Source organism: Drosophila navojoa, chromosome 3 (genome assembly GCF_054131105.1).
Source record: "Drosophila navojoa isolate 15081-1374.11 chromosome 3, UAZ_NAV_1.0, whole genome shotgun sequence".
In the NCBI taxonomy this organism is placed as follows: domain Eukaryota; kingdom Metazoa; phylum Arthropoda; class Insecta; order Diptera; family Drosophilidae; genus Drosophila; species Drosophila navojoa.
Window position 1 is genome coordinate 20,484,266 of NC_142891.1, and position 22,931 is coordinate 20,507,196.

General features: G+C 39.8%; 1 protein-coding gene across 2 annotated transcripts in view; it reads left to right on the top strand.

Moving 5' to 3' along the window:
- Tmtc2 (Transmembrane O-mannosyltransferase targeting cadherins 2) overlaps positions 1–22,931 on the top strand; it is a 54,015-nt gene that overhangs the window by 7,708 nt on the left and 23,376 nt on the right. For both annotated transcript variants that reach the window (XM_030382722.2, XM_089258156.1), the window contains one exon: positions 5,239–5,804. In XM_030382722.2, coding sequence (XP_030238582.1) covers positions 5,689–5,804 — 116 coding nt within the window. In that variant the 5' untranslated portion in view covers positions 5,239–5,688. Of the gene's footprint in view, positions 1–5,238; positions 5,805–22,931 lie in introns of those variants that run through there.

Below are 22,931 nucleotides of genomic sequence, written 5' to 3' on the forward strand. Positions count from 1 at the left end.
ACTCCTTCCTAAATTGTTTATTACTACATTATAGACCGAGCTAATAGATAATAGTTAATTATATTTTTATACAAACTCAATGTTACTAATGTATGATGTGCTATGATATATGTAGTATGATCGTATCATACCTGGCATATGGCATATGGCATAAAATCCAACCACATTCCGGCATAAGGCAGCTCAAATTTATGTCGTGTCACGCGGCGTATGTGTGATATATGTAATTTGAAGTCGTCCGGCATTGTGGCCCTCGGCAATTATAGCCAAATGCGCTAATGATATTCAATTTGAACAAGCTGCCTATTCAGCATTTTGTCAAAATGTCAGACGGCCAGCCAACAAAAGGGCTAATACGGGGCCGGCAACAATGAACGTCAAGCTGTCATAACGCCAGAGACAGAGACGGCGCCAGACACCGACTTCGAGCTGGACAGAGACGGAGATAGAGGCAAACCGAACAGAACAGACGACTTTTCCGGTGTCCTGTGTGAAGTGCAGCAGCTGCTTCGCCGTGAAATATAAATAAAAATATTATACAAAAACGACACAGCAATATATATACAATATATATAAAAAAACGTCATAACGGAAATCAAAGGACTGGGCGTGACAGAGAGCGACTGTTGTAGGGGCAAAGAAATCACTCAATTGGACGTCTAACTGACAGCCACACATTATCAAATATTTATGAGCAGCGAACGTGCAACGGCAGCTGACCGTCGCCGGGGGCGTTGTGCTGGGCGTGGCTGCGTGGCTCATTGAAAACATTTGGCCCCTCGCTCTAAAAGAGAGCGAGCGAAACTTTGACACCAACGCCCCAAATGACATTTCTGAGCAGCAGCAATGGAAAATACTCCTAAAAAAATGAAATTATTATATAACAAAACATCTGCTTGTAACGACACGAAAATATACAAGGAATAGAACGGGAACGGAGGAGGAGAGGGTGGCAGGTAGTGGAGTGGGGGTGGCTTGGCACACATGACTAGCCATAAACGCGACATACAAACCGTATTCTCATTTATAATTCAGCAAAGTAAAACATTGAAATAATGAAATTACACCTAAAGAATTTCCAAGGCGACATTTGAGATGCACAGTGGGCGAAGTAGCCGCAGAATGGGGCATATATGTGTTGCTCTATGACTATGACTATGACTATGACTATGACTATGACTATGACTATGACTATGACTATGACAATGACAATGACAATGACAATGACAATGACAATGACAATGACAATGACAATGACAATGACAATGACAATGACAATGACAATGACAATGACAATGACAATGACAATGACTATGACTATGACTACGACTATGACTATGACTATGACTATGACTATGACAATGACAATGACAATGACAATGACAATGACAATGACAATGACAATGACAATGACAATGACAATGACTATGACAATGACAATGAACGTTGCGTATTGGGACCACTGTGCCAGGTCTTGGCAGGCTGCGCAGTTTATGCTTGAATATATGAAAGCCGAATAAATAAAAATTTAATGAAAACACGTATACGCAACATGCTCCGTCGCCAGCATCCCTATGCCCACTCATTCCTCAACGACGCAATTGCCAACGGCAGCGACAGCAGCGTCGACGGCGTCGGCCGTGTTTTGCATGCATGAGGCATTTTTGACAAAAATTTTGTGTTAGCCTCGCATTGAAAAACGCAAATAATTGAATTTCTGTCAGCGAAATTAAATTACGCGCCAACGTTTTACCCAGCGCCGTTGGCAGCAACTGCAGCAACTGAGGCTGCCTTTAAAGCGCCCAGTATAATGCATTTTAAATGTGCATAATTAAAATAAATGCAACAAATGATTTAAATTTATTAAAATGTTTGCAACAAACAAAGCGCACGCACGAAAACCAAACAAAAGCCACTGCAAATGAGTCCGCATATGTGTGGGTGGCAGGAGTGCTTAATGGCCGAGGGTCACGCAGATAAATACAATAAAACTTAATGACAATGCATAAAAGTTCATTACAGACAGAAATAAAGAGAGACAAAAAAAAGTTAAATATATTGCAAGAGATGCAACAGAAAATACCAAAATAAATAAAGAAAGGAAATAATAGAGAGCAAACATATACAAATGTTGCAAAGATATATGTATTGTAGTGATCGATGGATGGCCACAATATGATAATATAATGTAATATAATGTGAGGCGGTAGTATTATATAGTAATATAGAATGATATGAAATGATATGATAAGATATGTTATGGGATGATATGATAGATGAAATGATTTTATGTATTACTTACTTTGATATGATATAATATAGACATTAAAATAATACTATAATATAATATAATACTGATATGTGAACAAAATTTTGCTTATGGGATGTATTGAATGCTTAGATATAGATTCGTATACGATATAAATATATAGTATAAATAGTGCCTTGGTTAAGCTCACATAGTTTAAAGATGATTTCAAATCTAAGACTCTATCTGCTATTGCGCTAAAAAGTATGCTATGTTAATTAGAGAGAGTTCTGCATATAAGACTATGTGCATCGGATACTTAATCATCGAGTATACAATGGAAGTAGAGAGCTTTACTAGAACTTTTGATAAGGCTTGAGAGCATGTCAACAAAAGTAGCTATATATGTAGTAGAAATCAGTCATTATCAATGTTTAATCAGATAGGACAGATAGAAGCATATATTTTATTCTAGGGTTCGTAAAGCATAAACGATTATCTCTCCCTTTCTAATCAAAGCTGCCAACTGAATAAACACTGTCTTTATAGAATAGCTCAAGATGCAAAGTCAGATATTATTCAATTTGCTGAGTGACGGCTGCAGTTAGAGAACAGACAAAGGACATGATATAAAACACTTCTTCTCTCACACCTGATCAAACACACAGGCACCCACACACAATCAAACCAATATAGTATTATATAAAAACTGACCACTAATTAACCCAATTTCCAGGCAATAAACAAAAAGCTAGACTCACCAATGCAGCAATATATGTAATTGCGTGTTTTATAGATAGATATAGAGATATGTACACATTTCTGTATATACACATATACATATGTATATGTAAATGTGTGTGTGGGGAGCAATTAATCAGCCGCAAGGCCAAAACGAGACACAAAAGCATGAAAAGCGGGCTTAATATGCACACGCACACAGAGGGAGTGAGAGTGGAAGAGAGAGAGAGAGAGAGAGAGAGAGAGAGAGAGAGAGAGAAGAGAGAGAGAGAGAGAGAGAGAGAGAGAGAGAGAGAGAGAGTGAACGAGAGGGAGTCAGATAAATATATTGAGATAGACAGAACCACAATGAAAGCATTTATTATACCCTGAACCCATTGAAAATGGGAAATCAGGGTATAATGGTTTTGTTAAAAGTATGTAACAGGCAGAAGGAGGCGTGGCAGACCCCACAAAGTATATATATTCTTGATCAGGGCGACGAGCTGAGTTGATTTAGCCCTGTCCGTCTGTCTGTCCGTCCGTCCGTCCGTCCGTATGTATGAACGCGTCGATTTCAGAAGATATAAGAGCTAGAGACTTCAACTTTTTTTTAAAATGTCCGTATATATCACGCGCATATCGAGTTTATCACTAAAAAACGATAACTCATTCCGATACTTTTTTATCGATAAAAAACCTTATCGAAGATCAGTTTAAAAATTATATCTCCTACATCTTTCAAGCTACAGTCTCCAAATTTAAAATGTATATTAAGACGCATGTCATACAATTTCGGTTTTTGTTAAAATTTACCCCCCACCCCTAAATCCACCCCCTCACCCTCATCTTTGTAAAAGTCGTATATCAAATACTAGAGACTTGTGCTTCGGTATACACATACATTTAAACATCATGATTACGTTCTGAAAGTTTCATTACGATCGTACGTCTAGAAATTAAATTATTCAACAAATAAGTTCTCATTATATTGCCAACACTGCAGCGCAACCCAAGCGCAATCGCCTATATATGCGTGTGTGTGTGCGTGTGTTTGTTTGTATGTGTATGTGTGTGCGTGTGTTTGTTTGTATGCGTGTGTGTGTGTGTGTGTGTGTGCGTGTGTGTGTGCTAATTATTATTGAAATATCAGTTCCTTGTGGGGTTCAGGGGATCTCGTAGTCGAGCAGTCTCGACTAGAGCTTTCTTACTTGTTTTTATTATGATATCGTATTTTAGCTTGGGCACATTTTAGGTAATTATTTATCAATATCGAATTATTTCAATATTAATGCAAACAACAAAAATTTCAATAATCCGTAATTATCGACGAATGTAGATCAAATAATCACATTTTAGCTGCGACAGCAACAACACAAAATTAATTATGAAAATACAAATAAAAATAATTACGCATGAAAATAACAAAATGGACGACAGCCCAGCCACGCCCCCCGCTCTAGTTATCTGCCAATGCTATTATGTGAGTGGAGATGGGGGTGTGGGAGTGTGTGTGCGTGCGTGCATGCGTGTATGTGTATGCATTAGTGTGTAATTGAGGTTAAATGGACATGACATTATTTTTAGAATATTTTTGATCAATTTCCTGCATGAGCTGAGAATTTAACCTCATTGAATGAGGATATTGATGTAGTTCGATGTATATATATTTTATAATTGAAAAAATATATATGATATAAAATATATAAAAGTATTGAAAAAATATATATATTATATAAATTCTCTAAAATATATATAATTTTATTCATCTTATTTATTTTATTATATTATTCATATTACTTTCGCTGACATCTCATAATTTAGCACTTCTTAGAAATGGGTTTAATATTACTTCGACATTCGCTGGAAATATGAATAGAGTTTGTAGATGTCTGTAAAAGTCTGCAATCATTTTATACAAATAAAAAGATGTGCAATATGATTTGCTTTCTTTCTCTCTTAAAATTTCTCTAGGACTTTGCATGCTCTCAATAAAAGATAAACAATGACACCAATTAGTCAGAATAGCCATTATGAATTCTGAAATTGGCTATAGGAATTGTATAGCAAATACATACACACACATTTATATATATTTTAAGATATATGCATATATATACATATCCATCACAAGTGTTTCATTCAACATTAATTCGTTCTACAAGATGCAACAACATCTACATAATTTTCTGTGCTATATCAAAATGAAATTTGTCCATTGCCTTAACTAAATTTCTAACTAGCTTCTGTTTTGTTTCTTCTATTTGCAGTTGGGGCTGACGGTTCGACACGCCCACTGCTGTTTTGGCTGGGCGCATGGTCTGGTTATGCAATACCAGAAAGCAGAGCAACAGAAGCACTAAAGCATCTGCGGCCGGCCGCAGAGAATGCAAATAAATGCAACTCATATAAATTAGGAAAATCAACAATAATAACAGACACGGACACACGCACTCTACACACACACACACACACACACACAAACAGACACGCACTCACACACACACTAGACCGAAAGAAAATCACATAAAATGCAACGGAATCTGCTGCATGAATTAAACAACAATAGCAACAACAACAACAATAAAAACAACAATAACACCAAGATTCAACAACAGAGATACATGAAATATTCAAACTAACTAAAAGCAAGGCAATTCATAAGAAAATTCCTGAAAATCCAAAGCACAACTCGGCAGTCAGTTGCTGCTGGCGGGCATATGACGCTAATGGAGCATCGCCTGGCCAAGCAACCACTGGCACCACCCGCTGCAATGCTAGCCAAACTGTGGCCTTGGCTGCGGCATGAGGCGTGGCCGTGGCTGCATAAATCAAAGTAAGTTCCAGTTGCCTCTGCTGTTGTTTGTTAAATTTTTGCTTGCTTTCTTGCAGCAACAAATTATTTTAATTAATTTTCAACTTTCTATCAAAAACATACATACAAATACAAGTATAAACATATTTATATAAGTAAAAATATATATACGTATATGTAGTGAAATTCCATTGCAATTTATTTTGTTAAGACTCTCTTGGAAAAAAGTTAAATAACAAAAATTTATTAAAGCAAACGTCGAGCGCTTTGCTATTTATAAATTTGCCAGCTCAGGTATGAAGAGGCGTCTGCCACGCCCCAGCTCACACACCTGCCAGCCGTGCCAGCCGCCAAAGTCCACTTGAGCTGCTTGAACTTTAAGTCGGAAATTGTCGCCGGCAGCTATGGCATTTCAGAGCGTATATAAATAGCTTAAGAGCAAACAGTTTGAGCTCCGACAGATTCCTGACATGGATAGCAGACGATAAACGAAACTTTCGAGAGCATTATGTCAAAATTAGAATGTTGATCTGAAGTTTGTAAATATGTAAAATCCTTTAATATATGAATGAGCTCTGATTGAGTTTCAATGTACAGTTTTCTTTTCTTCTTTTTCATAAAACCTCTACAGTATTCTTATGCTAAGCTAAATTACTAATTGCTTTTGCTTGAAGCTAAGCTCACAGCTAAGATGTCAGGCTCGACGAACCGCTCGAAAAGTGGCTGTCAGAAATGTTATTTAATGAAAAGCCGTAAAAGTGCGTAAACCGAAAAATCAATGCGTCCCCAAGCCCACAGCTGTGACCAACTGTGCGCCCTTTCCCTGTTCAGCCCCTTTGGCCACGCCCCCAAATAGGCCAGTACATGACCAGCATCAATAAGTTTTCGGAGCGTCGAAACTTTGGGACAAACAGCTGCTGCTGCGGTTATGGCTGCTGTGAAAATGAGCAAAAAATTTATTTACACACACACACGCACACACAGACACTTACAACAAATACCCAACGGAATCACAAAGAGCATTTTAAGTTGCCCCCAGGGGTGTGAGGCAAGGACCAGTCGATAATCAGTGTCCTGGGCTGCTGTCTGCGGGGCAACCCAAAAAATCGACTCGAGCAGTGCAAATTTGAGGTTAATGCACAAATAAATCTGCCACAAATTGAAAGACATCAAAACTGGCGCACGTAGTGCCTCAGCCCAGAGTAAATGGCCAGTAAAAAGTATATATATATATACATCATACTTGTATACATATATATGTATAGTATATATAGAGCCAGCAAGTCGAAAAAAAGTATGATAATTATTAACGCTCAACTGCGTCTCAATCAACAATATTTTATCTGGCACACTCAGGCGAGTGTCGAGTCCTGAAACTCGTGAGCCCCGAGTCTAGTTTCAAAGTATTTCATTTACTAATATACCCTGGAGAGAATTTAAATTCAACGAGATTTATTAGATTCGATGTATATATGGATGTATACACAGCTGTGTATTTGTGTAAAAATCCTCCCGTCTCCTGCATACCTAAATGTAGCAGTTTGTACAGGCCAACCAGGGCTAATCGATAAATATCGATTTACTGTCTTCTTGTGAAGTTTAGCTTTGCATGTCTAGGCTATTGGGACTATACATATATGTGGATATAAATATTATTTGTGTCACATAAAATCTCTAACTGACACAAAAAGTTGACATACACATTTATCGGTCACTTAAATCGATAAATATTGATATGTAGCAAGAGAAAGCTCAGCATATTAACTTTAAAAAGAATTCAAAAGACAAAAATATGATATATATAGAATAATAGTAAATTATATTGACCCGATTCATCCCATTCATCGATAAGATATCGATTATAGACAACATTGCTATTACTGGGTATCTCTTAGTCAATCACGTGCACCTTCGGTGTATTCTTAGTTGTTTTATATTTGTCTTCCGGCCGCAGTTGCGAAAGACTGCGACAGAAAGGAAACCGCCAGCTGATATCGTGCGCCTGCTAACTTCCGATTTCCGTTGCGCGCTGTGATTGAGCGTCGCTTTATTTCCTGTCAAAATGCGAAACGCCTAAGATAGGCGCCTACGCCGGGCCAGGCCAGGCCAGGCTAGGCTAGGCCTCGCAACGAGTCACCGCTCTATGCTCTAGCACACACTTTTCCGTTTCATTGCTGGCCAGGCTCATGATAAACTTATTAGGCAGACTCACTCTTTAAGCAGCTACGATTCGGGCGGGGCCATCGAGGGGGGCGGGGGCGATGTCTGCTGTTGGGGCTCGAGTCCTGGCTTGTTAGCAGCCGAGCGTGTCGACTGCCTATTTCGAGTCGGTTAAAGTTTTGGATGTCGCACACTTGAATGGGGCATTTGGGTGGAGTGTGGCACGGGAGTTGGGGGCGTCTTTTGCGCCTGCCTGTCGGCATCAATGTCAGTGATTTATCACAAGGCACAGGCACATAAATAAACACCGGCCTGACACTCGGCGGTCTTCAGAGTCGTTTGCCATCCGAGTCGGAGTCGGAGTCGGAGTGGGATTCGGGTTTCTTTTTTGACAGTGTGCGTTGCTTCGATTTGGTTTACGCATCAATGGATTTATCCCCTGGCCCACGCTCAATTCCCCTGTATGCCACCTCGCCAACAGCACCCCATCCCTGCCACATCGCAGTGTTTCCTTTTCATTTGACGCTTTGTGCACTTGACTTTGGCGTTGTTGCTGCGATTTGCTGGCTCTAACGACCCTCATTGTTTGACACTTGGCGTTGATTTTTTTTTTTTTTTTGCTTCTTTCTCTCTCATTTTTTTTGGCCAAATAACAGCCAGACCCGAGCAGCAGGCTTCATCTTATCTTGCCAGGATAATGGCAGGACCCGCGCTCCCTTTGCTGCTCCTCTTGTTGCTGCTGTTGTTGTTGTTGTTGTTGTTGTTGCTGTTGTGGCTGCCGGTTTTGGCTTGCGACATTATTTTCACTTTATTGAAAACTTGTAGCCGAAATTGATTTTCTGCGTCTCCTGACATCGCATTCCAAGCTCAGGGATTTGACATTTTCGCTGTTACCCGCTCATGTTCGCGCAGTCGTTGCCCCGTTGCCCCGATTCCTCTTTCCCCATGCCCCAGGCACAAGCTATATTCCCCAGCGTCGCCAAGCTTGGCTACCCTCGCGCTATTACTATACCCTTTGGCCTGGGATATTTCAATTTTCAGTCGAACTTTGTGAGGTGTTTACATAGGCATTTCTGATTAAGGTCTTGACTGTTTTTAGACTTAGAGATAGCTGGCTGAAATAATAGAGATTTGCATGCCTGAAGAGTCTATTTATTATATTATTAAAAAAAAAAAATTAATATTATTATTATAAATTATTATGCATATCATGCAGACATCTTGTGTGTATATAGAATATGTTTTATTTTTATATATTTTATTAGAGTTTACATATCGGAGATCATATTTAACATATGTTTTTTTTACTTTTCTTCATTTAACACACGTGCACAAAAGTGTATTAAAAGCTTCGACAATTTCACATTTCGCTGTCTCTCTTCATCTGGCCTTTTGCTCGTTTTGTTTTCTACCAAATTTATTTCGCATTTAGTTGAATACTTTTTGGCATTTGGCTTGAAAATTTCGGATACATTTATTTTAAAGACTGTAATTTCATTTTATTCTCATGCTAATGTCCTGGGTGGTTTCGATGTGCCACCTACCTCACTCACTAATCCATCCGTCTCACTCTCTCTCTCTCTCTCTCTCTCTCTCTGTATGCTTCTCGCTTTCTTTGGCAGTGACTTGCAGTTGGCGTTAGGGACTTTTCAGCTTGCCTGACTTTGGTCTTTTAATATTATTAAGTATTTATTTGGGCACATTCCGCTCCTAATGCGTTTCGGCTATGAAGTGAGAGTGCAATTTTTTCGTGAATGAAAATCAATTGAAGCTGTGAATCTGTATATATATAGATGAATCTATATACATGCGCATATACCTACATCTATTTCCATTTATATGTATCTTTTGCCAATTCATGTTTTAGCGTTTTGACAAATTATTGCCGCGTGTTCAATTGAAAAGCCCCGACAGAAATTGTAATTTCGTCGTGCAATTCGAATGTTTTATATCAATAAATTTATCAGAGATAGGGACATACATATATATGTTGGCTATGTAAGAGCCGTAGTTCGCTGTTTATTCATTTTATTTTTGTTCGGCTGGCTGTTATCTCTTTTAGAATATTTTATATAAAATTCGCTATGCGCACCCAAAGTCCTGGAACAATAAAAGCAATCAGTGCTTAAAAATCAAATTCAATTTGCGCATATTCAGCATATTCCGGACTCGCCAGACCAGTTGTTGCTTTTGCTTTTGCTTTTGCTGTTGCTTTTGCATTTGCTTTCGCTTTTGTTATTGCGGCATTTTTCTCTTTTATTTTCATACAATATTTTTTTTAAATTTATAACAAAAATGCCTGGTAAAAGGAAAAACGACAACATAAAGAGCCGAACTTTTTTCGGGCCAATACTATGAAAGCTGGAACAAAGGCGGACGAGTGCGAGGCTAACGCGGTTGAAACTGGCAAATCATAAATATTCCTGAATCAACAGAATATGATGAAAATCCATAAATCATTGTGTGTGTGTGTGTGTGATTGTATGGGTGTGTGTGGGTAGCTCTTTGCAAGGATTCCGAATGCAAATCAACTGTGTCAAAACATTGGCTACCAAGTGCGCAGCATCCACTGCCACCATTGCCACTGCTGCTGCTGCTTCTGCCGCAGCCGCTGCCGCTGCCTGGGCCGAGCAAACAAATAATGAAGACGAATGCAAACAGCAGACAGCAAAACACCAAGCAAATAGCAGTCGAGCAGTTGGCCCAGCTCGAGTGGGTGGGCTGATGCGATGAGAAAGTGTACAAATTTAAGCAAACAATGGACCGAAACCGAGCAGCCGGCAGCGTTGCTGTAAGACGACAGAGAGAAGGAAAGATAGATAGAGAGAGAGAGAGAGAGAGAGTGAGAGCTGCAGTTGAGCAGTGCCTCAGCAGTGCTGCCAGAGCTTGGCTCAAGTGTAGCAAAACAAGAAGCAGGAAAAAAAAAACACAAGTGAAACATGTTGCAACTGCAAGCGGCACGACTTGGAGCTATCCTCTAGGGAATGCGTGCAGATAATACTGAGAAACTGAAGCTGAGTAAGACAAAAGGCATTCGGATATGGCATAATGAAGAGGAATAGCAATAACAGAAGTATTAGACTATGATTGAAAAATTGAAGGGAAAAAGAGATAATATAATATCGAGAAATATCGATAGTTTCTAATTAGAAATTTGTAGTCTTAATAACTGTAAAGAATATATGAAAGTTAACACCTAATGACATATACATACTATCTGATGATTGAACTCTATGAAACTCTTAAAGTTAGCGATAATATTAAAGACAATCGATAATATACTATGCTTCAATGTATAATCCATTAATAATGAACTCCATTGCATACATCTATTGTCATATCGGAAGCCCCATATAGCCTTAATTGAAATCAACAGACAGGGTATCGCAGAAGCCTTTTGTCTTGTTTTAATGCGATAATTTCATTCGCAAGAATTTAATGGAAAATTATTTCAGCTATTTTCATAACGCTGCTCGGCATTTCTTCACTCCAAAATGTTGAAAGAAGAAGCGAAACTCGAAAGCCCTGGCTAAACTTTGCGCTCATATTTCCCCAAACCAATTTTCGAATGGTTAACAACAATGACGGCACGACGAAAGGAAGTTGGCCAAAGCAGTTCGTGGGCTTCACTGTAGACAGCCTCAGCATTCGAGTCCGCATCAGTTCCAGATGCGAAATTCCAAAATTAAAACTTGAATTCAAATGCGAATGCTAGTTTGGACGAGGATGGCTTGGCTTGGCTGGTTGGGGTGGGGGCGAGGGGTAAGGGGATTCTCAAATTTGTTGCAGCGAACGCTCAATGAAATTTTATTGTGTGCCACGTTGGCAACTCTGGCGCGTTAGCCAAGCGTAAAATTAAACGATTGCAGTCAGCGGCAAATGTAGTCGAAATCAGTGCCAACTGGCGAGCCAGTCGAGGCCAGGCCAAAAGCGAACTTGTTGCGCTGCGCTCTCCTCCATTTGTTGTTGGTCAGGTTAACTAAAATTTATTGCGGATTCGCAATTAACACGTGGCTAAAACTGTTCTCGCTGCATATTAAGGACTTGGAAGAGCGCTGAGGCAATACGAGAAAATGCAATACAGAAAAGTAAGATAAACTAAAAGAGGGTGGGGAGGCAGCTGCTTGTAGCGCGAACTTGTGCTCATAAAACTTGAAATGGAAAAACTTTTAACTTAAATTCAAAATATGCACAATATGTGCTGATATATACATATATATGTATGTGTATATAAATTGATATAAACTTCGTGCGCAATTGAGAAGGAAAGGAATGATAAAATCTGGTAGGCAAATCGAAACACTTTCGCCTGATTACAAACGCGCAAATGATGCGTGCCTAATGCGCATCGGGGCCAATATATAGCTACATTCTCTCTCTCTATACATAGACAAATATATGAATGTATGTATGTATATGTGGGCGGTTGCTTGGGTTGGACCCAAACTAACCACAAGCGTGGCAACCAAATTGACTTTCCAGCAGGAGCAGCAGCAGCAGCGGCAGTCAGCCACAGCGTTTCCTGCCTATGTATACCATATGTCTACAGTGCTGCCTAAAAGTAGGCAACATGACAACGCAATGACAGGCACAAGCTGCCAGCCAGACATTTTTTAATAAAACAACAGCGCCCACATTGTTGAGGTAGGACGAACTGCAGATACCCTAAAGAAAAAGATAGTTGGCTAAGAAGTTGAAGTAACTGACAGCTGAAAGTCCTTTTTTTCTGGTGAATATTTTATATCGATTGCTCATGAAGATAAATAAATATATGTATATGTATGTCTTTAATTATTCATATATATGGTATTGCATAAATATACTTCAGGAAAATCTGATCAGAGTCCAAGCAGAGGGCGTCTCTACCATTCAAGCTCCACTTTTCAGTAGATTTTATATTTGGTATATCATCTTATATGAAGCCGTAATATCTTAGCTTTAGTTCTAAGACACCTTCGCTTCGTTAACCTCATCCCCTTTACATCTCAGCTAATATACCCGCTTTACAGTTTCTGCCGAAAGACATGCATAAGAAAATACGAGAAAAAAATGTTGCGTCAGGCAAACGTTTAACATATGGCATACAGAGCGAAAACAGAGTGATAGAAATGAATAGAAAGAGAACGAGCAAAGGAACGAGATAGAGTGAAAGAGAGAGAAAAAACATATGAGAGAGCGAGTGATAGACATACAACTAAGACGCACACTAAGCTTCAGCATACTCTGCTCTGAAGGCAGCTGGAGGCTTGGCTCTGCCTAGGCGGAACGTCATATGGATATGAAGCGTAGACGACGCTCGACGGTGGCTGGCATCATATTAAACGCGCCAGAGATAAACACAGACGGTACTAAATTAATTCTGCTCAATTTGCATTAAAATATATATACACATACAGCAGACATATGCGTCTGTGTGTAAGTGTGTGTGTGTGTGTGTGTGTGTAGGTGTAGGGTCTGAATGCCGGGAGCCAAGCGAATGACAGAGCTGAGAAAAATTGTCTGCGTCTTTGTGTGTGTATGTATGTATGTGTGTGTATGTTGTATGTGTGTGTGCGTATTTTAGTTACATTTCCTCAGAATGTTTTCACATTGTGTCTGTGTGTGCATGTGCGTGGGTGTTCATGTGCGTGTGTGTGTGTGGGTTTTCGCCTGCGTGTGTTAGTTTATTTAATTTAAAAGCCTCAGGTCTTTGAACAGAGACGGTCAAAGAATTCCATGCGAGTCCGAGACAAGGCCTGAAACGCACTCGGGTTCATTGGTCAGCTGAAGCTTTAAGATTCTCTCTCTCTCTCTTTCTCACTCTCGGTCTTTATTTCTCTTTCCTTCTCTTTGTTGTTGTCTTTTCTTTCTTTGTTTTCCTGCTTTAGCTCACAGCTGTTTCACATTTTGGCACAGCTGCCTAATTTTTTTTACAGCTGAGCATTTTTTGGGCTCCAAAGGTCAGCGCCAGGTATAAATTCTCTTTTTGTTGGCAGCTGCTTTAGCCACGCCCGCGTATATAAAATAGCAGCAAATACTCTCTTAACAGATTTAATATTTTATAGAAACTTTTTTATAGTTATATAACTTATTTTCCTTATATGCTCACACAGATTTTATCTACTCTAAGACATGATAAACTCTTTATGAAAATCCTTTAAAAATTATAATAAAATTCTAATTAAAAATATACAAAATTGTAAAATATGCCTATTAATCTTTATTTACTCATGCAACGCTTCTAAATTAAAATCAATAAACATCAAATGTAAACAAATTCTCAAGTTTAGCTAAGTTCCCAGAGGGAAACATAGGAGCATTGTTCAGTCTTAAATGCGACATGCAGAGGCAAGCATGAATACAAAAATATGAATATCAAAGCAGGTTATAAAGAAAAAGCATACATATTTATATTTATATATGTATATATATATATATATTTCATATTATGCTGGTATCTGTATAGATATATAAATACACCACAGATAAATGGCCAAAGAAATTGCGGCACACACTTTTTTCTGCTGCGGAGCATTGCCTGCAGATGGGCCACGGCAGTGGTGGCGGTGGTGGTGGTGCTGCTACCGAATTTGTGGCCTCAGTGGATTTGCTTACTCGTTTTACAACCCACACCACCACCCGTCGCCTCGTCCCACGCGCCCGCCCGGTTATTGTCTTTTACATCATCGCTTTACTTAGCATAAGTACACGCAAAAACCAACAACAAATTGCCGCACATCTCCACACAGCCCCCACTTGCCCCCTGCCATCGTTGTATTTCTTTTTTGTGTAAGGGGGTGGGGGGCTGTTTCTTGCGCCGCGTGAGGCTGACACCGCCGGCTGTTCCGGCCATCCAGCAGAGCTTTGGCAACCCAGCTGAACGCCTTTTGCCATTGTTAACATTTATTTTTATTTTATGCACTCACAGCCATCAGCCAGCCCCCCCACCTCCTGCCGCCCGCCTCCAGCCAGTGCGGCTTGAGCTCCAAATAAGTATGCACAGCACGGGGCAGACAACGCTGGGAGTCTGGCTCCACGGCCAGATCCACTGCCGCGAGTCTGCCGACTGGTTAATATTATTGACTGCTTTGTGCGTGAATTCTGGAGGCATGGCCAAATGGTGGGCGGCTGGAGCACTGTTGTTGTTGTGCGTGTGGGCGCGTGGGCGCGTGCCAAAGCCAATATTTAGCTAATGGTCTTCATATTTTAAATATTGGCGCGCTGCGTGCCGCAGCCGTGCGGCAGGCGAATTGGCCAGAGTGAAGTTTAAACAATATTTTTGAGAGTTTCGGCTTTAAAGCGTACTTGCGCTGTGGGCGTGGCTAGTGGGAACGTGTGAATCGATGCACAGTTGAAGCAAATGTTTGCAGCGCACAATTTTTAAATTAAAGTTCAGCAACACGCACACACACACACACACACACACACACACACACACACACACACACACACACACGCAGTTAAATGCAATTTCATTTGCGGCCATAAATTGAGCGAGCGAGAAGCAACAACAACAACAACAACAAAAATAAAGGAAAACAGAAAAAATCGTGTCCCATTTCCTTGAATACTATTTCCTCCTTTTTTCCAGTTTATTTTTTTCTGCTATTTATTTGCAAATGTCACGAAGTGCGATATACGCCCTACATTGGTCTTGTGGGCGTGCCATGGCTGGCGGTTGCCATTGCAACGATTGAGATAAATGTACATTTCGTTGTTCTTGCTGGGGAGTGTGACTGGCAACACGATTTGACGGCAGAGCTCTGGGCCACAGTGAAGGTTTCATTTGTCTCTTAATTTTGAAGTTATTAGAAAAGGACATATGAGCGATGCAACATGATTTGAATTGGAATCAATATCAACAGCAGTCTGTCTTTGATTCATAATAATGACATTCATTAGAATGTTGTATATGGCTATGTGTCGAATCGTAGAATTATATTTATTGCTATATATTTAGGGATGTGAAAGGACATGACAGAATGGCCATGATTTGTAAAATGTGGAGATATTCAATGATGTGTGGACAATCCAAATGGGATAGATTGCCTGCAAATTTAACAAGAGATGAGAAATGATTTATAGCTGTGGAAGAAATAATTGGAAAATAAGATTATTATTATTGCGAGCATCGTAATTGCATTTGTGTTTAATTGAATTTAGTTGCATTTAATCTTATTAATAAAGTAGTAAGCAGATAGCTAGGAAATAACAAGCGGCACAAGAACTTCATAAATATTTTATATAATTTAACAAAAGCTAGAACTTTAAATATATTAAGTTTAACTAACAATAAACTGAATATAAAATTGTTTTAAATAAAAACTTGCTTGCTTTAATCTGAACGGACAACAATTGACTAGCTTTACGCTTCAGAGGTGGCGATACTTCAGTTGGATTATTTCTGGCTCCTCTTTTGCTTTAGCTCACTTAAGTACTAGTCATAGTGTGCTTCTCAGATACGTTTAAAAAGCCAACCATGTGCAGGGTTTGGAAATTTTCAACAGTCTGAAATCCATAGCCACAAGTTGTGCACGAGAGCCAAATCTTTGTGGAGCAAACAACAATAAAACACGCTGGCAAAATAAACCATAAAAACGCGCTGAAACCGCAACAAAATACACACACACACATACACAGAGAGAGACACACACATACACACAGTTACACAAAGAGAGGGTTATAAGCATATGACAATTTCAATAGTTTCACAAGGCAAAAACGCAGCTCTGTGTGTGTGGAACAAGTGAATAGAGCTAAAATTGTGAGCACACACACACACACATATAAACACACTCACACACACGTGCGAAAACAAAGATGAAAAGTAGCGGCGGACAAGTAAAGTTATATTGATGTCAAACATGCGCCAAAAAAGGCTGAAAAAACCAAGTCAAAAACAGCTTAAAAAATTACAAAAAAAAGCGAAAAAATAGAAAAGAAAACAAAGGCAAAACAAACAAAACAAAAGCGGAGCCAAGCGAGCGTCGCCTTTGTTACCAAAGTGAGCACAAAAAGCCGCACACCAAATAACTGGCACAGTGGCAGTTCGAGGGGCAGGCGCAACGGCTCGTTTGGGGGCGTGGGCTGCAGCGCTCAACTGCCGCTGCTGCTCCTGCTGCTGCTGCTGCTGCTGATGCGGCCATTGAGGCCGAAGCAATGCAAACGATTTTCAAAACTGCGCTGCGTATACGTAATCTGCCATGAACCAAATATGCGAAGCGTCACAATAACGGTTAAGGGCGCGCACAGCGCTGGGCGTGGCAGGTGGCAGCGTTCCCTAAAACATTTTTGTTTTTGTTTTTTGGGTTTGTTTTGTTATGTTGTGATGGAGCACCAAAAAATTGAGGACACATACGCGGCAACAATTTGTGCACACTCTCTGCAAAAGGAAAAAGGGACAAGTGGAGAAATCATAGGAGAACAATGAACAGGGTAGAGCTACCCTGTAAAGTTTAGGGGTTGCCTGTCGTAATGAAACAAAGAAATTGGTTAACTATTTCAAATGTCAATTGAAGCGCAACTTTTATTTTCTTCCTCTTGAACAGAAGTGTTTGATAGATATTAAAGAAACAAACACGTTTTAGAATAAACATCATATTCTATGCAAGTTTCTATCAATTAAAAGTAAACATAGTGAAGGAACAGGAAATACTGACTCAACTATATAGAAAAAAGTTATTACTTTTTAAATTCCTAATCGATTTTAAGCTCTCCAGCTGCTAATTGCTCGCCACTACATAATACCCCATTGGTTCATGCCATTCCCTAATGGCTGCAGGGTATATAACGGCAGAAAAACGAGCACAAGCATTCCCGGCTAAATGATTTGCCAATGGATGAGGACGCTAAGTGAGCGCCTGCAGCTATGCAATGCGTTTTTTTTTTTTTGTTGCGTTCTGTTTTCGTTGTTTTTTTTTTTATCGTTCGTTTTGGCCGCCTAATTGCTTACGCTGTCAAGGCACATACACTCTCTCTCACACACACACACACATGCATATGCATATGCTGTGCATACATTTTAATTTGTTTACTTTTTGGCATTGTTGTGCGGTGCCTGGCACCGTGTTAGGCAACCGAAGGCGTCGCTGTGCCTTTTGCCTAAAACTAAATACACTTTTACGTGACTTGGCGACATCAACATACGTGTATGATTTTGATGGCAGCCATCACCACGTGCTCATTAATGCGCCACGGGGGCGCTCGCCAAGGGGGAGCGCGGCTGCTTTACGTGTGTGTGCAGTTGCTGCCGCAAGTTCTGTACGTGTGTGCGTGTGTGTGTGTACGCATGTGAGTGTTTGTTGTTCATAGATTAGACTTGGTGTCAGGTTTACGTCGCATTGAATGATAGATTTATAGGCATTTCGTTTTGCAGCAAGTTTTTGTTTTATTTATTTTATAGATTTATTCACAGTTTATTATTTTTATTAATATCTAGAATATGATATAAATTTGAAGAGCTTGAAATTGTTGCATTTTAATATGTAGAATTTATTTATATTTTTTTCTTATTAAAATAAAAACTCTACAAACATATATATATCATAATTTGTAATTTTCCTTTTATTTTTTATATATTGTTTTATAATATTTTTAAATTATTTTTGGCTTAAGAGAATTTTTTTAAAGCAAGATTTATCTATTTAAATTTTCTATTTAATTTTTTGTTTATTTTTTTTAATGTTATTTGTCTGTTAATATTTAGTTTTTATACCTAAGAATTTTAACATATTCTGTATCATTTGTGCTGCAATCAAATATGAATCACCTTTAGGCTTAAAACATTCCATTTTCTTACTTTTACTTAGCCAACCAACTTGAAAATCATACATACCACTGCCATGCCACGCGCACTCACACACACACACACTGCTTCAGCTGTCCGCTTTCAGCCATCGTAATGTTTTGTAGCTCTTATTGCTGCTCTTGCGGCCAAGGAAGTCAAACATAACGGCGCTTTATACGTTCTAATGTCGAACTTGCCGTGCAAACGTGCTCCTGTGCTAATTACCATTGCCTATGTATATACATAAATATGTATGTATGTGTATGTATATCTGTATTCTATGCGTCTATTAAAGTTAAACTGGCACAAAAGGATCAGCACGCAGGCTGCTGCTGCTGCTGCTGCTGAATGGAGCTGTGGAAAACAAATTTCCTGCCCACATTGACACTGATTTCATTTCATTTAATGGCGGCCCAGAGCAGGCTGGGCTCTCGCTCTCTCACAGTCCATATCTCTCTCTCTTACACACTCTCTCTCTCTCTGTCTTTCTCGCCGTGAGGCTGCAACGATTTCAATGGCAGCGTCGGCATAAAAGTACGGAAAATCGGAAAATGCAAGCAAATGTGAGGCAATGCAAAACGCGGCATTTAACACATTTTGTGAAAGGAAGCGCGAGCACACGCGCATACCACATCAGCCAGGTAAATGGCAGATGCAACCATACAAACGTATTCAACCCAAGCCCCAGCTCCGGCTCCAGCACTGCCAACCAGCTCATACACTCTATGAGGCAAGTCACCCAGACAGCCACACTATGGCCCTATAAAATGCTTACAAAATGTTGTTTTATATGAGCGCAGCCGTGTATGTGTGTATGTGTGTGTGTGCATGTGCGTGTGTGTGAGTATTTTACATGTGACGCACGTGTGCAACAACAGCAACAACAACAGCAACAACGCTCGAAGCAACAGAGCCGGGAAGAGCTGGCAAAAAAAGCATAAATCGCTTCACATGCGCAAACAAACTGCTCTGCAACAGCCCCCATTTCCCAAGCCCCCCTCTCTTTCTCTCTACCCCTCTCACTCTCTCTCTGTTTCTCTCTGTGTGTGTGTCAGCACTCATTAGGATTAATTTTCCGGTTGCAGCATAAACTGAAGCTTACAGCAGACACACACATACACACACACACACACACACACACACACAGGGCAACAGGCAGTCGACTGACTGCGCTTAAGTGTTCGTCGCGGCTGCCCGTCGTTGCTCGGCCGAGCCTTCAAATGTAATAAAACAAAATAACAAAAAAAAAAAAGAAAAAGACTATAGAAATTCTTATACTATCATAAGCCAAGAATTGAATACACTTTACATATATAAGTAGTTCGAATTTATAGGCAATTGTGCTGCGCAAACGAAATGATATATATGTATTACTTATGTGAGAGATTTGGCTTGAGCAAAACTAGAAAAAAACTAAAATGTAATAAAATAAAACTAAATATGAAGAAGTGTGAACTGAGCTTATATAGAATTCTGTTCACTTTTAGAAATCTCACTCGGATAAAAAATCTAGCTGTTAAAGGGCTTATTATTTAAAAACTGCCGATCATATCCGATTTTTGGGTCATTTAAGCAATTTATGGACAAAAAATGGATATATATAGAATAGAAATATATTTCAGAATCTTTGACATGATATGCTATGGTTTACAGTGGCTTATGTGTATGAATGCACTAAGAATAAATGATATTAGAATACCAAACGAGGAAATGAACTATAGAGAACTTTCTAGGAAAGGATTTAGTCTACTGGTTCTACTAATGCATTCCCAATATTTGCTTTTCTAAATGTCTACAGTCTTCTGCACTGCAACATATATAACTACATTAAATTATATAAACAAGCTTTCACTATACACCCACACATACACACACACACAAACACTTGGCATAACTATAAGCCCTCAAAGCCTTAGCTCTATTTCCACATTGATCCCATTGAGGTGTGCCACATTTAATGACTAAATGGTCATGCCTAGACTTTTGGTAGCGTATTGAGAGCAGTGTATGTGAGCTTCCTTTTAGTTGTGCTGTGCCCAGCTGCCTGCAGCACCGTGCCACGACCGGGCCAGCACTTCGCTTTGTTGTTGAGGGGGAAGGAGGCTTAAAAAGAAATAGTTAAACTGCATAAAATTTAATCAAGAGCGTTGAATGTCAGCCTGGCCCTGGCTGGTTACGACTGCAGCACTCCAAGGCTCGACCCAAAGAGATTCACATGCACATACGCATGCATACGCATACGCAGAGTAAGAGAGAGAAAGACAGAGGAAGATACAGAAAGAGAAGCAGAGAGAGAGAGTGAGAGAGAGAGAGAGAGAGATAGGGAGAGGGAGATACGAAGCCAGCACGTAAAGCAGCCAAATGACATTTTATCATCAAAGGTAGGAGACAAGCGTCGGCAACCAGCAATAAAATGAATGAGCAACCGAACGCAGGAGGCGGCCAGAACGAAGAACGAAGGACGAAGGACGATGCGAAACGATGAAGAGCATTTTGTGTGCGCTGAAGGATAACCTACATTTTACTTTTCATTTTTAGTTTGCCACTTTATGCACGTCTGCATGTGCTGGGCGAACGTGTGTGGGTGGCTCTACCTGTCCATGTGTGTGTGTGTGTGCTCCATTGCAATGACAAAGCAAAACTTTCCAATTAACTTTGATTAAAAAGTTTCCACTATCGCCATACAATGTAAACATGAGAAATTTGTTTGAATCCCTCGCGCGTTTTCTCTTTTTCTCCTTCTCTCTCTCTCTCTCTGTCTTCTCTTTGTGTTATCCTGGCAGCCAATCAATGGGCGTGCCCGCTCCTGGTATTTGTATCTGTGGTCTGTGGTCTTGGCCAGGTGAGCTGCAGCAGCACATAAAATCAATTTGCAATAAAATCAGTAAGTTGTATTTGTTCAGCACAAACAACAGACGAACATGGCCCAACATCCAGCGTTGTGGTGATAGAGAGGGAGAGGGCAAAGGGCGCCCGCTCAATTGCATACAATGTTCAGCCAATGTGGCTGGGTGTGGGAGTGTGTGTGTGTGTGTGAGTGTGGGGTAGGCAATGGAGTTGTGGAGCTATCAAAGTATTGCAGCGACTAAATAGTTACTGCCTCGCAGCTCTTCTTCGCTTGAGGCTGAGGGCCGCAGCTTGGGGCGGTTGCAAGCCCGTCAATAAATCAACAACTAAATGAAATGAATGAAATGAGTGCATAAATGCATTACAAATACAAAATGCACACACACACGCACACAGATAGCGAGTGCGGCGAGACCGAAAGGTAACCGCAGTTGAGCGTGCAATGGCCAGTGGCAACGAATGCAACAACAACAATTGCAATTGCAATACTGACTGACTGTCTGTCTGTGTACGCTACAATGAATAAATTTGCAATATTTGTTTTCATTTCATTCACTTAAAATGTTGTGTTACTTTAACAATGCAACAACAGTAAAAACAACAACAACAACTGCTGGCAGGGGGCGGGGAGTGGCGGGCGCCCAATGAACTTACTCAATTGAATGCCACGATTGATTCAACAGCATCCTTGCTTTTTCTTTTCTTTTTGTTTTCATTATCATATCTCGTGGCTATTGCATTCGCATTACCCATGACCGATGGCCGGTCAGCTAACCGTGACAGTTGTGTTACCTGTTCATAACACAGCGAATCGCGCTCTTTAATGCTGGGCACTTGTCGTGCGTGACACGAACTAGATAGACAAATTGAATTTGAAATGCGATAATGATATATGAGAAATAATATTGAATATTAGCTGAGACTATAAAATGTGCTGTGCTGTGGATGATTTAGCAGTTTTAGCTCAATATTAGCTAAGATTATGATATACATTTTTATTAGTTTTTACTATAATCGCAACTTAACTTAGGCTATGATAGATTTTTAATTCCACAAGGAGTAATAATACATAATTTAAATAATAAACATGGCTCCCTTGAAGCGATGAGCAGTTCAGCAATAAGTTTCCTTACTCTATAAGCCGCATAGAGTGATTTAACTCCGAGTGAAACATAAACCTCAATCAACAGAGTCCCGCATGAATATCTCTCTTATTCATGGGCAAACCCATCTGATGAAATATCTTAATTGATATATCATATGACACATTGCCAGCCAGATGAGCAGATCTAAGCTGGGCCCGACATATTCGCTCTCAGTTCAAAACATATCACATAATTCTATCTTATTCTACAAAATTTCTCCGCCCACATTCC